Source organism: Oncorhynchus kisutch, unplaced genomic scaffold (genome assembly GCF_002021735.2).
Source record: "Oncorhynchus kisutch isolate 150728-3 unplaced genomic scaffold, Okis_V2 scaffold3655, whole genome shotgun sequence".
In the NCBI taxonomy this organism is placed as follows: domain Eukaryota; kingdom Metazoa; phylum Chordata; class Actinopteri; order Salmoniformes; family Salmonidae; genus Oncorhynchus; species Oncorhynchus kisutch.
In genome coordinates, this window is record NW_022265600.1 from 682,170 (window position 1) to 698,186 (window position 16,017).

General features: G+C 50.5%; 1 protein-coding gene across 1 annotated transcript in view; it reads right to left on the reverse strand.

The window, feature by feature from the left end:
* Positions 1 to 1,219: 1,219 nt before the first annotated feature.
* LOC116371771 (scavenger receptor cysteine-rich type 1 protein M130-like) overlaps positions 1,220 to 16,017 on the reverse strand; it is a 35,428-nt gene continuing 20,630 nt past the window's right edge. The window contains exons 2-8 of the mRNA XM_031820781.1: positions 4,242 to 4,271; positions 3,666 to 4,010; positions 2,932 to 3,237; positions 2,528 to 2,806; positions 1,750 to 2,070; positions 1,558 to 1,646; positions 1,220 to 1,430 (exon numbers count right to left, since the gene is read on the reverse strand). Of these exons, the coding sequence (XP_031676641.1) occupies positions 1,296 to 1,430; positions 1,558 to 1,646; positions 1,750 to 2,070; positions 2,528 to 2,806; positions 2,932 to 3,237; positions 3,666 to 3,903 (1,368 nt within the window). The 5' untranslated portion in view covers positions 3,904 to 4,010; positions 4,242 to 4,271 and the 3' untranslated portion in view covers positions 1,220 to 1,295. The remainder of the gene's footprint in view (positions 1,431 to 1,557; positions 1,647 to 1,749; positions 2,071 to 2,527; positions 2,807 to 2,931; positions 3,238 to 3,665; positions 4,011 to 4,241; positions 4,272 to 16,017) is intronic.

Below are 16,017 nucleotides of genomic sequence, written 5' to 3' on the forward strand. Positions count from 1 at the left end.
ATTACCCTACTGAACAGTACAGCTTGGGTTGGTCTACTATTATCCTACTGAACAGTACAGCTTGGATTGGTCTACTATTATCCTACTGAACAGTACCACTTGGGTTGGTCTGCCTGTGAAAGACCAATATGTGATAATCATTTTCGGTCATTCAGAGTGTATCACTGTTTCTCAAGCTTTTCACACTGGGGCGCCTTTCCTTCGCTGAGAGGGCCGTTTGGAAAATGTTTTACTAAATTAGATTAACGTTTACCCACTTCTCCAGGCACCACTACACCACTGCCTACAGCTTTCAACATACCAGTATTTAGTTTGGAAACTTTCAAAAGAAATGCTGGTATAAATAATACAATATTAAAATATGTCAAATTATCTAGGACAATAAAATGCAAATTAATTCCTGAAAAATCAGTGTGATTTTCTTGGATTTTTTAGGTTCCATCTCTCACAGTTGAAGTGTACCTATGATAAAAAATTACAGACCTCTACATGCTTTGTAAGTAGGAAAACCTGCAAAATCGGCAGTGTTTCAAATACTTGTTCTCCCCACTGTATGTACTACTGACAACATCATAACAATAATCTACATCATAAGGTAAACAACAACAAAACAAACAACAACAACCAACCAAAATGACTTGAGAAAAAGATGACCCCTTTATTTAAAAAAAATTCAAAATACAAAGAATGAACAGATGATTATAATAATACCTGGACTAATAATGGAAACACTTCAAGATAAAGAATCTAAGAGACACTAAATAAGATAAAGAATCTAAGAGACACTAAATAAGATAAAGAATCTAAGAGACACTAAATAAGACAAAGAATCTAAGAGACACTAAATAAGATAAAGAATCTAAGAGACACTAAATAAGATAAAGAATCTAAGAGACACTAAATAAGATAAAGAATCTAAGAGACACTAAATAAGATAAAGACAAAATCAATACATTCTGGAACAAAAAACAGACGTAATGTAATTGAGCTTCTCTCTTAAAATAATTAAATCCCCATGTTACCCAGAACCCCATGTTACCCACAACCCCATGTTACCCAAAACCCCATGTTACTCTGGTGGTAAAAACCAAACTAAATGAATAATGGTGGTTGCAGTCACTCCTTTTAGATTTCTTCCAAGGTTCTAGAAAGATAAACTAATTCTGAACTTGTTATTAAAATTAGAACCACTTCATGTTTGTCACTACATTTTAAACACCAGTCCACTGCTGACCATCGATTTAAAACACAAAACTGACCTAAGATCAGCATGTAGGGTCAGCTTCATTCTACTCCTACTCCGTCCCCTGGGCTGCTCTCTCCTCTCCCGGTCCAGCTTCAGCTCTGGAGCTCAGAGAGACCATCTCCATGGCATTGACATAAAGATCCATGCTGCTCACCCTGTTCACTCTCTTCTGCCTCCTGGTGGGCTAGGGAGACACAGCACCAACAGTCAGACATTTACTCTCTCATTTCTCCATTCTCTCTAATTCCCACTCCCCCTCACCCTCAGCCTCTAGTTTAATTGACTTGTAACATCTGAGTAAATGTCTTTACCTTGTAGTACAGGTAGATGGTGGTGATGGATGTCAGTAGGATCAGCAGCACTACAACGTGTCTGATGATGAAGGCTGGCAGAGGAGAGGCTGCAAACAGAAACACCTTTGATGAGGGGACTGATCATCATCACATAGATCTGTGGAAAATATGTCAATGACAAAGTTATAAGTCTGGTTCGTGTTCAGTTACCTGTGATGGTGAGGGAGAGGAGCTCACTCTCAGAGGAGAAGTTATGAGAGAAAACATAATTGTCATAAACACAGCTGTAGTTCCCTTGGTGGGAGTCATCTGCAGCAGGGAAGAGGAAGGCAGCAGAGTGATTGACAGCTGGCTGGGTCTGGGTTCTGTTGGAGCCGGTGAACGTGAGGAGGAAGGAGCCTCCTGGGTACTGTGGCAGAGTGGAGCAGGTGATGGTGAAGTTGTAGCCCCTGAACATCTCGGGCCCCTGGTGGCCCCTGAAGACCCCTCCCATTGGGTCAGTCAGGAAGATATCAGGCTGGACCAGGAGATCTGTAACAATAAAAGAGAACAAGACAAACCTCTTCAACTAGTTTCCTATAGATATGACAATAACATCAGCATGTAACAGTGCCAGCCACCCTCCCTCACAGGGCAACATGAGTAGTGGGCCTACAGTCACTGAGACAACATATGTTGATATCAGGCTGAAGCAGGACATCTGGAACAAGAGGAGAGAAAAAGAAAACGTAGCTCCTCAACTACTTTCCTCATTTAGATGTGACAATAATATGACATGTGACAGTGGTAGTGAGTAGAGACGTTCACTGAGATAACACTCAAATACAAAAGCATTCTGGGATATTTAAGTTGTATTTGATTCCTACTTGACTGAGTGATCTATTTAGTAAAGCAGACTGACAAGTTAAACAGTCATCATGAGAGGTGCAGAGGAAGTTGTATGAATGAAGGAAATCAGTTGAATGTAATTATAATATGTTGTTATTACCTGAGCAGATCACTGTGAGTCCAGGACGGAGATCATATCTTCTGGAACATTCCCTCAGTGCAGATTCATACCCATCACAGTAAACTCCAAACCCTCTAGTGGTGTTTCCAGGTGGTACTGAGACAGTGGAGCCACAACCCAGCTGTCTACACACTACTGCAGCTACATCCCTCTGGTCCTCGTCCTCAGATCCCACAGTCCTCCACTCTCCCTGGTCGTACCACTCCACTCCACCAGCACAGCGACTGCCTCCTCCCACCAGCCTCACATCCTCAGGCTCTGAGAAAAGAAAACAGAGAGATAGTAATCTTACTATTTTCTCACTAAAACACACCTATATTGTCTCTCATATTCTTCACTCCAGGTGAGAAACAATGTTGATTGAGTGACAAACTATTTCTTACCTGAGCAGGTGAGTCCAACAGCATTACCAGGTAGGCAGGTGTTGTTCTCTCTGTCTGAGGTGTCACAGTCCAGGAGAAGGGACTCTTTGCCTTTACACTGGAACTCTTTATCCCAGGTCTGACCCCCACCTTCTCCATAGAGCCCCCCCTGTAGAGCTGCAGGAGCCCCACAGCCAACATCCCTACAGACTACCTCTGCATCCTGCCGGTCAAAGTCAGCTTCACACACTGAGGCCCAGGACTGATTGGACTTCACCTCCACTCTCCCAGAGCAGAGACCAGCTCCATCCACAAGCCGCACAGATTCTGGAGAAAAAGAGTTGGTTGAACATTCAATCAGTTTTGTTGATGACACTGTCAAGGACTAAACACAAATATGTTGGATAAAAGATTGTAGTTTGCTATGTTTGATACTGTAAGAGGTAGAAATGGGTTCTTAGTCACTCAGGATCAGGTTGGGAATAATGCAGACAGGAGACAGGAATAAGTTCACTTCACTTTATAGAAAATAAACAGCTGGACATCCATCAGGCAGCTTCACTTCAGTACCATCTGAACTACAATGATCTGCCCATGAACATCTCCCATAAACCAATATGACAAACACAAATATAATGTTTAAATACATCTGACATCTCTCCCTCTATTTAAATGAAATAAAAACACATAAAACATGATACATGGTAATATTGTATAATGTATAAATAAATCTCTCAATATGACCAGTCTCTTACCTGAACAGGTCACATGATGATAATATTTACCATCACAGAAACCACGTGCTCCAAAGATGACACACTGTCTAATAGAAGACTCATCTCCACTACATCTCAATAGTCTGACTCCTCTTCTTCCATCTTCAATCAGAGGTCCTCTAGATTCAGCTACAGGATTCCCACAGTCCAGCTCTCTACACACAATCTTAACCTTAACCTTGGTATCTCTCATGTCCCACAACCACGTCTCTCTCATTATGCTCCACCCACTAGTACATAGACCTGTCCACTCTCCTCTGTAGAAGACTTCCACTGTCCCAGAACAGGAAGTGGTCCCATTCACCAGTCTGACTGAGAGTTCAGCTGTTAACAGCAGAGAGGAAAACACAGTGGTGAGGACAGATGATGACAGTGATTCTGTTATTCTAACAGCAGTGATGCTTTGTGGTTGACAAGTATTAGTAGTTCCATAAAACACTACTTGTTATTGGGGTTTAGAATGGTTTGTATGGACACATGAATTTCTCCATGTGGGATAATAAAGTTGATGAATATTGAACTGCTATAATCACTGTAGATTTATACTCTGCCTACCTGGTGGACTGACGCTTTGTGCCTGGAGATCTGAGGAGAAAGAGAGAGACAGAGAGATAGAGAGAAACAAATGAGAAAGGGAGGAGTCAGAGGAAGAGAGAGACAGAGGTTAAATGAACATCAACATTTTTATTTATTTCACCTTTATTTAACCAACCATTTTGCAGATTAACACTGGAGTGATAAATGATCAGATGGTCATGTACAGGTAGAGACATAGGTGTGCAGAAGAGCAGAAAAGTAAATAAATAAAAACAGTATGGGGATGAGGTAGGTGAAAAGGGTGGGCTATTTACCAATAGACTATGTACAGCTGCAGCGATCGGTTAGCTGCTCAGATAGCTGATGTTTGAAGTTGGTGAGGGAGATAAAAGTCTCCAACTTCAGCGATTTTTGCAATTCGTTCCAGTCACAGGCAGCAGAGTACTGGAACGAAAGGCGGCCAAATGAGGTGTTGGCTTTAGGGATGATCAGTGAGATACACCTGCTGGAGCGCGTGCTACGGATGGGTGTTGCCATCGTGACCAGTGAGCTGAGATAAGGCGGAGCTTTACCTAGCATAGACTTGTAGATGACCTGGAGCCAGTGGGTCTGGCGACGAATATGTAGCGAAGGCCAGCCGACTAGAGCATACAAGTCGCAGTGGTGGGTGGTATAAGGTGCTTTAGTGACAAAACGGATGACACTGTGATAGACTGCATCCAGTTTGCTGAGTAGAGTGTTGGAAGCCATTTTGTAGATGACATCGCCGAAGTCGAGGATCGGTAGGATAGTCAGTTTTACTAGGGTAAGCTTGGCGGCTTGAGTGAAGGAGGCTTTGTTGCGGAATAGAAAGCCGACTCTTGATTTGATTTTCGATTGGAGATGTTTGATATGAGTCTGGAAGGAGAGTTTGCAGTCTAGCCAGACACCTAGGTACTTATAGACGTCCACATATTCTAGGTCGGAACCATCCAGGGTGGTGATGCTAGTCGGGCATGCAGGTGCAGGCAGCGACCGGTTGAAAAGCATGCATTTGGTTTTACTAGCGTTTAAGAGCAGTTGGAGGCCACGGAAGGAGTGTTGTATGGCATTGAAGCTTGTTTGGAGGTTAGATAGCACAGTGTCCAAAGACGGGCCAAAAGTATATAGAATGGTGTCGTCTGCGTAGAGGTGGATCAGGGAATCGCCCGCAGCAAGAGCAACATCATTGATATACACAGAGAAAAGAGTCGGCCCGAGAATTGAACCCTGTGGCACCCCCATAGAGACTGCCAGAGGACCGGACAGCATGCCCTCCGATTTGACACACTGAACTCTGTCTGCAAAGTAATTGGTGAACCAGGCTTGACCTTTCATGATGTGATGGGGAAGACAGGTTTATCGTTGGTATGGTGCAACAACACCCATGTGTACATACACTATATATACAAAAGTATGTGGACACCCCTTCAAATGCTGTCCCCATCTGGTCGTGCTTCTGCTCCAGTTTCAACTGTTCTGCCTGCAGCTCTGGAACCCTGACCTGTTCACCGGACGTGCTTCCTGTCCCAGACCTGCTGTTTTCAACTCTCTAGAGACAGCAGGAGCGGTAGAGATACTCTGAATGATCGGCTATGAAAAGCCAACTGACATTTACTCCTGGGGTGCTGAGAAGGCCCTAGTGGAGCCTGGTGTCTGAGAGGGCCCTAGTGGAGCCTGGTGGCTGAGAGGGCCCTAGTGGAGCCTGGTGGCTTAGAGGGCCCTAGTGGAGCCTGGTGGCTGAGAGGGCCTTAGTGGAGCCAGGTGGCTGAGAGGGCCTTAGTGGAGCCAGGTGGCTGAGAGGGCCCTAGTGGGGCCAGGTGCCTGAGAGGGCCCTAGTGGAGCCAGGTGGCTGAGAGGGCCCTAGTGGAGCCAGGTGGCTGAGAGGGCAATAGTGGAGCCTGGTGGCTGAGAGGGCCCTAGTGGAGCCTGGTGGCTGAGAGGGCCCTAGTGGAGCCTGGTGGCTGAGAGGGCCCTAGTGGAGCCAGGTGGCTGAGAGGGCCCTAGTGGAGACAGCTGGCTGAGAGGGCCCTAGTGGAGACAGCTGGCTGAGAGGGCCCTAGTGGGGACAGGTGGCTGAGAGGGCCCTAGTGGGGCCAGGTGGCTGAGAGGGCCCTAGTGGGGCCAGGTGCCTGAGAGGGCCCTAGTGGAGCCAGGTGGCTGAGAGGGCCCTAGTGGAGCCAGGTGGCTGAGAGGGCCCTAGTGGAGCCAGGTGGCTGAGAGGGCCCTAGTGGAGCCAGGTGGCTGAGAGGGCCCTAGTGGAGCCAGGTGGCTGAGAGGGCCCTAGTGGAGCCAGGTGGCTGAGAGGGTCTATGGTGGCAAAATTATGTTTATGTTTATCTGTTATGTTTATCTAGTGTATCTATGTATTTAACTAAAGTCACATGATGTTCTGATGAGACTTGCTCCCTCTGCTAGAACACTTCCCCTTTGTCTACATGACTGACTCATGGTTCCACATCCTGTTATTTAGCAGTAGACTGAACTAAACTGTGAGAGACGAGCAGGACAAATGGTTGTGGTTCTCTTGAGAAACAGTGTTGTGACAATGAGCACTGAGAAATGGTGTGACATTTCTCAACAAGACCTCACCACAACAGTCACAATGTGGAAAGATGAACATTTCTCTGCAGAGGAGATTATAAATCATTTAATACATTTGCTTTCTTATGTTTCTGTTTTCTCAATTGTTCAGTTCCATAGGTCAGGGGTCAAGCTGAGCTGAGCCAATAGTGGAAGAGGTTACTGGTTATGATGACATCACTACTGGTTATGATGACATACAGTGCCTTGCGAAAGTATTCGGCCCCCTTGAACTTTGCGACCTTTTGCCACATTTCAGGCTTCAAACATAAAGATATAAAACTGTATTAGATATGTTTACGCCCAATTTTTCAGTTTTTGATTTGTTAAAAAAGTTTGCAATATCCAATAAATATCGTTCTACTTCATGATTGTGTCCCACTTGTTGTTGATTCTTCACAAAAAAATACAGTTTTATATCTTTATGTTTGAAGCCTCCTCCCCATCTCTCACCCTCCCCACCCCCTCTTCTCTCTCTTTTGACATCTCCCTCCCTCTCCTCCCCTTATCTCTCGCCCTCCCCACCCCCTCTTCTCTCTCTTTTGACATCTCCCTCCCTCTCCTCCCCTTATCTCTCGCCCTCCCCACCCCCTCTTCTCTCTCTTTTGACATCTCCCTCCCTCTCCTCCCCTTATCTCTCGCCCTCCCCACCCCCTCTTCTCTCTCTTTTGACATCTCCCTCCCTCTCCTCCCCTTATCTCTCGCCCTCCCCACCCCCTCTTCTCTCTCTTTTGACATCTCCCTCCCTCTCCTCCCCTTATCTCTCGCCCTCCTCACCCCCTCTTCTCTCTCTTTTGACATCTCCCTCCCTCTCCTCCCCTTATCTCTCGCCCTCCCCACCCCCTCCTCTCTCTCTTTTGACATCTCCCTCCCTCTCCTCCCCTTATCTCTCGCCCTCCCCACCCCCTCTTCTCTCTCTTTTGACATCTCCCTCCCTCTCCTCCCCTTATCTCTCGCCCTCCCCACCCCCTCTTCTCTCTCTTTTGACATCTCCCTCCCTCTCCTCCCCTTATCTCTCGCCCTCCCCACCCCCTCTTCTCTCTCTTTTGACATCTCCCTCCCTCTCCTCCCCTTATCTCTCGCCCTCCCCACCCCCTCTTCTCTCTTTTTGACATCTCCCTCCCTCTCCTCCCCTTATCTCTCGCCCTCCTCACCCCCTCTTCTCTCTCTTTTGACATCTCCCTCCCTCTCCTCCCCTTATCTCTCGCCCTCCCCACCCCCTCCTCTCTCTCTTTTGACATCTCCCTCCCTCTCCTCCCCTTATCTCTCGCCCTCCCCACCCCCTCTTCTCTCTCTTTTGACATCTCCCTCCCTCTCCTCCCCTTATCTCCTCGCCCTCCCCACCCCCTCTTCTCTCTTCTTTTGACATCTCCCTCCCTCTCCTCCCCTTATCTCTCGCCCTCCCCACCCCCTCCTCTCTCTCTTTTGACATCTCCCTCCCTCTCCTCCCCTTATCTCTCGCCCTCCCCACCCCCTCTTCTCTCTCTTTTGACATCTCCCTCCCTCTCCTCCCCTTATCTCTCGCCCTCCCCACCCCCTCTTCTCTCTCTTTTGACATCTCCCTCCCTCTCCTCCCCTTATCTCTCGCCCTCCCCACCCCCTCCTCTCTCTCTCTTTTGACTTCTCCCTCCCTCTCCTCCTCTTATCTCTCGCCCTCCCCACCCCCTCCTCTCTCTCTGCTCCTCTCAATTAGATTCAATTGAAGGTTTATTTTTGGCATGGGAAACATATTAACATTGCCAAAGCAAGTTAACTAGTTAATATACAAAAGTGAACTAAACAATGAAAATGAACAGTAAACATTTTACACTGACAGAAGTTCCCAAAGAATAAAGCCATATCAACCGTCATATTATATAAATACAGCGTTGTAACGATGTGCAAATGGTTAAAGTCCACAAGGGGAAATACATAAACTAATATGGGTTCTATTTACAATGGTGTTTGTTCGTCACCTTTTCTTGTTGCAACAGGTCACAAATATTGCTGGCTATGCTCACTGAGTCTGTACATAGTCAAAGCTTTCCTTAAGTTTGGGTCAGTCACAGTGGTCAGGTATTCTGCCACTGTGTACTCTCTGTTTAGGGTCAGTCACAGTGGTCAGGTATTCTGCCACTGTGTACTCTCTGTTTGGGGCCAAATAACATTCTAGTTTGCTCTGGGGTTTTTTGTTAATTCTTTCCAATGTGTCAAGTAATTTTATTTGTGTTTTCTCATGATTTGACACACTGAATATACAACAGTCAGATGCATGACATCATCACCAATGTTCCCTCTAACTTTCTCCGTCACTGAGCAGATTTCAGGTCTGCTGAGCGCAAACTGTAATGTCGCAAAAATTCTGTACAACTTCCAGTGTGTGTTTACTGTGAACACAGAGGATGTACCCCCTTTAAGTTACAGTTAACAGTGGACAAGTGGGCTACTGTGGCTATTTGATCATAATGTAGATCTACCAGAGTGACCTACCATCAAAAACTATGGAGAAAATACATCCCATAACATTTGAACATGTAAACAGCTGTTCTGTCATTCAGTCTACAGTAGCAGCCAATGTGTGGTGTTCAACGTAGACCTACATCCCATAACATTTGAACATGTAAACAGCTGTTCTGACATTCAGTCTACAGTAGCAGCCAATGTGTGGTGTTCAACGTAGACCTACATTCTATGAGACTTTTGAAAGAAACATGCAGGGCTTGACATTAACCTGTTTATCCACTTATAAATGCAATAGAATCCTACTCCGATGCGTTAACTCTAGAACAGTGATGGTGTTAACAGGGAAAACTCTAGAACAGTGATGGTGTTAACAGGGAAAACTCTAGAACAGTGATGGTGTTAACAGGGAAACTCTAGAACAGTGATGGTGTTAACAGGGAAAACTCTAGAACAGTGATGGTGTTAACAGGGAAAACTCTAGAACAGTGATGGTGTTAACAGGGGAAAAACTAGAACAGTGATGGTGTTAACAGGGGAAACTCTAGAACAGAGATGGTGTTAACAGGGAAAACTCTAGAACAGTGATGGTGTTAACAGGGAAAACTCTAGAACAGTGATGGTGTTAACAGGGAAACTCTAGAACAGTGATGGTGTTAACAGGGAAAACTCTAGAACAGTGATGGTGTTAACAGGGAAAACTCTAGAACAGTGATGGTGTTAACAGGGGAAAAACTAGAACAGTGATGGTGTTAACAGGGGAAACTCTAGAACAGAGATGGTGTTAACAGGGAAAACTCTAGAACAGTGATGGTGTTAACAGGGGAAACTCTAGAACAGTGATGGTGTTAACAGGGGAAACTCTAGAACAGTGATGGTGTTAACAGGGAAAACTCTAGAACAGTGATGGTGTTAACAGGGAAAACTCTAGAACAGTGATGGTGTTAACAGGGAAAACTCTAGAACAGTGATGGTGTTAACAGGGAAAACTCTAGAACAGTGATGGTGTTAACAGGGAAAACTCTAGAACAGTGATGGTGTTAACAGGGAAAACTCTAGAACAGTGATGGTGTTAACAGGGGAAACTCTAGAACAGTGATGGTGTTAACAGGGAAAACTCTAGAACAGTGATGGTGTTAACAGGGAAAACTCTAGAACAGTGATGGTGTTAACAGGGAAAACTCTAGAACAGTGATGGTGTTAACAGGGAAAACTCTAGAACAGTGATGGTGTTAACAGGGAAAACTCTAGAACAGTGATGGTGTTAACAGGGAAAACTCTAGAACAGTGATGGTGTTAACAGGGAAAACTCTAGAACAGTGATGGTGTTAACAGGGAAAACTCTAGAACAGTGATGGTGTTAACAGGGAAAACTCTAGAACAAAGATCTAAAGCAAAGGTTTTTTGTTGATTGATTGACAATTAATAACTGTGGTTATACCATTCGTTACTATGACGACACCATATCAACACCATACCAATCCAGGTTACTATGACTAAACCATATCAACACCATACCACTCCTGGTTACTATGACTAAACCATATCAACACCATACCACTCCTGGTTACTATGACTAGACCATATCAACACCATACCACTCCTGGTTACTATGACTAGACCATATCAACACCATACCACTCCTGGTTACTATGACTAGACCATATCAACACCATACCACTCCTGGTTACTATGACTAGACCATATTAACACCATACCACTCCTGGTTACTATGACTAGACCATATCAACACCATACCACTCCTGGTTACTATGACTAGACCATATCAACACCATACCACTCCTGGTTACTATGACTAAACCATATCAACACCATACCACTCCTGGTTACTATGACTAGACCATATCAACACCATACCACTCCTGGTTACTATGACTAGACCATATCAACACCATACCACTCCTGGTTACTATGACTACACCATATCAACACCATACCACTCCTGGTTACTATGACTAAACCATATCAACACCATACCACTCCTGGTTACTATGACTAAACCATATCAACACCATACCACTCCTGGTTACTATGACTACACCATATCAACACCATACCACTCTTGGTTACTTTGACACAAGGCTTTATCGTGGGTTTTTACAGAAGTGTTTGTCGATCCACTAGGAATACCATGGAGATCGACCAGTTCGCGATCAACCGGTTGGTGACCAGCTGCTCTAGAAAAGTTAGTGAAGTTCAATCTTGTGCTTCTCGCTATTGGCTGATTTATCTGCAGTTTAGAGGGAACATTGTGTCACACCCTGATCTGTTTCACCTGTCTTTGTGATTATCTCCACCCCCTTCCAGGTGAAGCCCATCTTCCCCATTATCCCCTGTGTATTTATGCTTTTTCCCAGTCCTCCTGGTTTTGACCCTTGACCCTGACTCTGAGCCCACCTGCCTGACCACTCTGCCTGTCCTGACTCTGAGCCCGCCTGCCTGACCACTCTGCCTGTCCTGACTCTGAGCTCGCCTGCCTGACCACTCTGCCTGTCCTGACTCTGAGCTCGCCTGCCTGACCACTCTGCCTGTCCTGACTCTGAGCCCACCTGCCTGACCCTGAGCCCACCTGCCTGACCACTCTGCCTGTCCTGACTCTGAGCCAACCTGCCTGACCACTCTGCCTGTCCTGACTCTGAGCCCACCTGCTTGACCACTCTGCCTGTCCTGACTCTGAGCCCACCTGCCTGACCACTCTGCCTGTCCTGACTCTGAGCCCACCTGCCTGACCACTCTGCCTGTCCTGACTCTGAGCCCACCTGCCTGACCACCCTGACTGTCCTGACTCTGAGCCCACCTGCCTGACCACTCTGCCTGCCGTGACTCTGAGCCCACCTGCCTGACCACTCTGCCTGCCCTGACTCTGAGCCCGCCTGCCTGACCACTCTGCCTGCCCTGACTCTGAGCCCGCCTGCCTGACCACTCTGCCTGTCCTGACTCTGAGCCCACCTGCCTGACCGCTCTGCCTGCCCTGACTCTGAGCCCGCCTGCCTGACCACTCTGCCTGTCCTGACTCTGAGCCCGCCTGCCTGACAACTCTGCCTGTCCTGACTCTGAGCTCGCCTGCCTGACCGCACTGCCTGTCCTGACTCTGAGCCCACCTGCCTGACCGCTCTGCCTGCCCTGACTCTGAGCCCGCCTGCCTGACCACTCTGCCTGTCCTGACTCTGAGCCCACCTGCCTGACTCTGAGCCCACCTGCCTGACCACTCTGCCTGTCCTGACTCTGAGCCCACCTGCCTGACCCTGAGCCTGTCCTGACTCTGAACCCGCCTGCCTGACCACTCTGCCTGTCCTGACTCTGAGCCCACCTGCCTGACCACTCTGCCTGTCCTGACTCTGAGCCCACCTGCCTGACCACCCTGACTGTCCTGACTCTGAGCCCACCTGCCTGACCACTCTGCCTGCCGTGACTCTGAGCCCACCTGCCTGACCACTCTGCCTGCCCTGACTCTGAGCCCGCCTGCCTGACCACTCTGCCTGCCCTGACTCTGAGCCCGCCTGCCTGACCACTCTGCCTGTCCTGACTCTGAGCCCACCTGCCTGACCGCTCTGCCTGCCCTGACTCTGAGCCCGCCTGCCTGACCACTCTGCCTGTCCTGACTCTGAGCCCGCCTGCCTGACAACTCTGCCTGTCCTGACTCTGAGCTCGCCTGCCTGACCGCACTGCCTGTCCTGACTCTGAGCCCACCTGCCTGACCGCTCTGCCTGCACTGACTCTGAGCCCGCCTGCCTGACCACTCTGCCTGTCCTGACTCTGAGCCCACCTGCCTGACTCTGAGCCCACCTGCCTGACCACTCTGCCTGTCCTGACTCTGAGCCCACCTGCCTGACCCTGAGCCTGTCCTGACTCTGAACCCGCCTGCCTGACCACTCTGCCTGTCCTGACTCTGAGCCCGCCTGCCTGACCGCTCTGCCTGTCCTGACTCTGAGCCCACCTGCCTGACAACTCTGCCTGTCCTGACTCTGAGCTCGCCTGCCTGACCGCACTGCCTGTCCTGACTCTGAGCCCACCTGCCTGACCGCTCTGCCTGCCCTGACTCTGAGCCCGCCTGCCTGACCACTCTGCCTGTCCTGACTCTGAGCCCACCTGCCTGACTCTGAGCCCACCTGCCTGACCACTCTGCCTGTCCTGACTCTGAGCCCACCTGCCTGACCCTGAGCCTGTCCTGACTCTGAACCCGCCTGCCTGACCACTCTGCCTGTCCTGACTCTGAGCCCACCTGCCTGACCACTCTGCCTGTCCTGACTCTGAGCCCACCTGCCTGACCACCCTGACTGTCCTGACTCTGAGCCCACCTGCCTGACCACTCTGCCTGCCGTGACTCTGAGCCCACCTGCCTGACCACTCTGCCTGCCCTGACTCTGAGCCCGCCTGCCTGACCACTCTGCCTGCCCTGACTCTGAGCCCGCCTGCCTGACCACTCTGCCTGTCCTGACTCTGAGCCCACCTGCCTGACCGCTCTGCCTGCCCTGACTCTGAGCCCGCCTGCCTGACCACTCTGCCTGTCCTGACTCTGAGCCCGCCTGCCTGACAACTCTGCCTGTCCTGACTCTGAGCTCGCCTGCCTGACCGCACTGCCTGTCCTGACTCTGAGCCCACCTGCCTGACCGCTCTGCCTGCACTGACTCTGAGCCCGCCTGCCTGACCACTCTGCCTGTCCTGACTCTGAGCCCACCTGCCTGACTCTGAGCCCACCTGCCTGACCACTCTGCCTGTCCTGACTCTGAGCCCACCTGCCTGACCCTGAGCCTGTCCTGACTCTGAACCCGCCTGCCTGACCACTCTGCCTGTCCTGACTCTGAGCCCGCCTGCCTGACCGCTCTGCCTGTCCTGACTCTGAGCCCACCTGCCTGACCACTCTGCCTGACCTGACTCTGAGCCCGCCTGCCTGACCCCTGACTCTGAGCCCGCCTGCCTGACCACTCTGCCTGTCCTGACTCTGAGCCCACCTGCCTGACCGCTCTGCCTGCCCTGACTCTGAGCCCGCCTGCCTGACCACTCTGCCTGTCCTGACTCTGAGCCCGCCTGCCTGACAACTCTGCCTGTCCTGACTCTGAGCTCGCCTGCCTGACCGCACTGCCTGTCCTGACTCTGAGCCCACCTGCCTGACCGCTCTGCCTGCCCTGACTCTGAGCCCGCCTGCCTGACCACTCTGCCTGTCCTGACTCTGAGCCCACCTGCCTGACCACTCTGCCTGTCCTGACTCTGAGCCCACCTGCCTGACCCTGAGCCTGTCCTGACTCTGAACCCGCCTACCTGACCACTCTGACTGTCCTGACTCTGAGCCCGCCTGCCTGACCGCTCTGCCTGTCCTGACTCTGAGCCCACCTGCCTGACCACTCTGCCTGACCTGATTCTGAGCCCGCCTGCCTGACCACTCTGCCTGTCCTGACTCTGAGCCTGCCTGCCTGACCATTCTGCCTGTCCTGACTCTGAGCCTGCCTGCCTGACCACTCTGCCTGTCCTGACTCTGAGCCTGCCTGCCTGACCACTCTGCCTGTCCTGACTGTGAACCCGCCTGCCTGACCACTCGGCCTGTCCTGACTCTGAGCCCGCCTGCCTGATCACTCTGCCTGTCCTGACTCTGAGCCCACCTGCCTGACCCTGAGCCCACCTGCCTGACCACTCTGCCTGTCCTGACTCTGAGCCCACCTGCCTGCCCTGACTCTGAGCCCACCTGCCTGATCACTCTGCCTGTCCTGACTCTGAGCACGCCTGCCCGACCACTCTGCCTGTCCTGACTCTGAGCCCACCTGCCTGACCGCTCTGCCTGCCCTGACTCTGAGCCTGCCTGCCTGACCTCTCTGCCTGTCCTGACTCTGAGCCCACCTGCCTGATCGCTCTGCCTGCCCTGACTCTGAGCCCACCTGCCTGACCACTCTACCTGCCCTGACTCTGAGCCCACCTGCCTGACCACTCTGCCTGACCTGACTCTGAGCCCGCCTGCCTGACAACTCTGCCTGTCCTGACTCTGAGCTCGCCTGCCTGACCGCTCTGCCTGTCCTGACTCTGAGCCCGCCTGCCTGACCACTCTGCCTGTCCTGACCCTGAGCCCACCTGCCTGACCCTGAGCCCACCTGCCTGACCCTGAGCCCACCTGCCTGACCACTCTGCCTGTCCTGACTCTGAGCCAACCTGCCTGACCACTCTGCCTGTCCTGACTCTGAGCCCACCTGCTTGACCACTCTGCCTGTCCTGACTCTGAGCCCACCTGCCTGACCACTCTGCCTGTCCTGACTCTGAGCCCACCTGCCTGACCACTCTGCCTGTCCTGACTCTGAGCCCACCTGCCTGACCACCCTGACTGTCCTGACTCTGAGCCCACCTGCCTGACCACTCTGCCTGCCGTGACTCTGAGCCCACCTGCCTGACCACTCTGCCTGCCCTGACTCTGAGCCCGCCTGCCTGACCACTCTGCCTGCCCTGACTCTGAGCCCGCCTGCCTGACCACTCTGCCTGTCCTGACTCTGAGCCCACCTGCCTGACCGCTCTGCCTGCGCTGACTCTGAGCCCGCCTGCCTGACCACTCTGCCTGTCCTGACTCTGAGCCCGCCTGCCTGACAACTCTGCCTGTCCTGACTCTGAGCTCGCCTGCCTGACCGCACTGCCTGTCCTGACTCTGAGCCCACCTGCCTGACCGCTCTGCCTGCCCTGACTCTGAGCCCCGCCTGCCTGACCACTCTGCCTGTCCTGACTCTGAGCCCACCTGCCTGACTCTGAGCCCACCTGC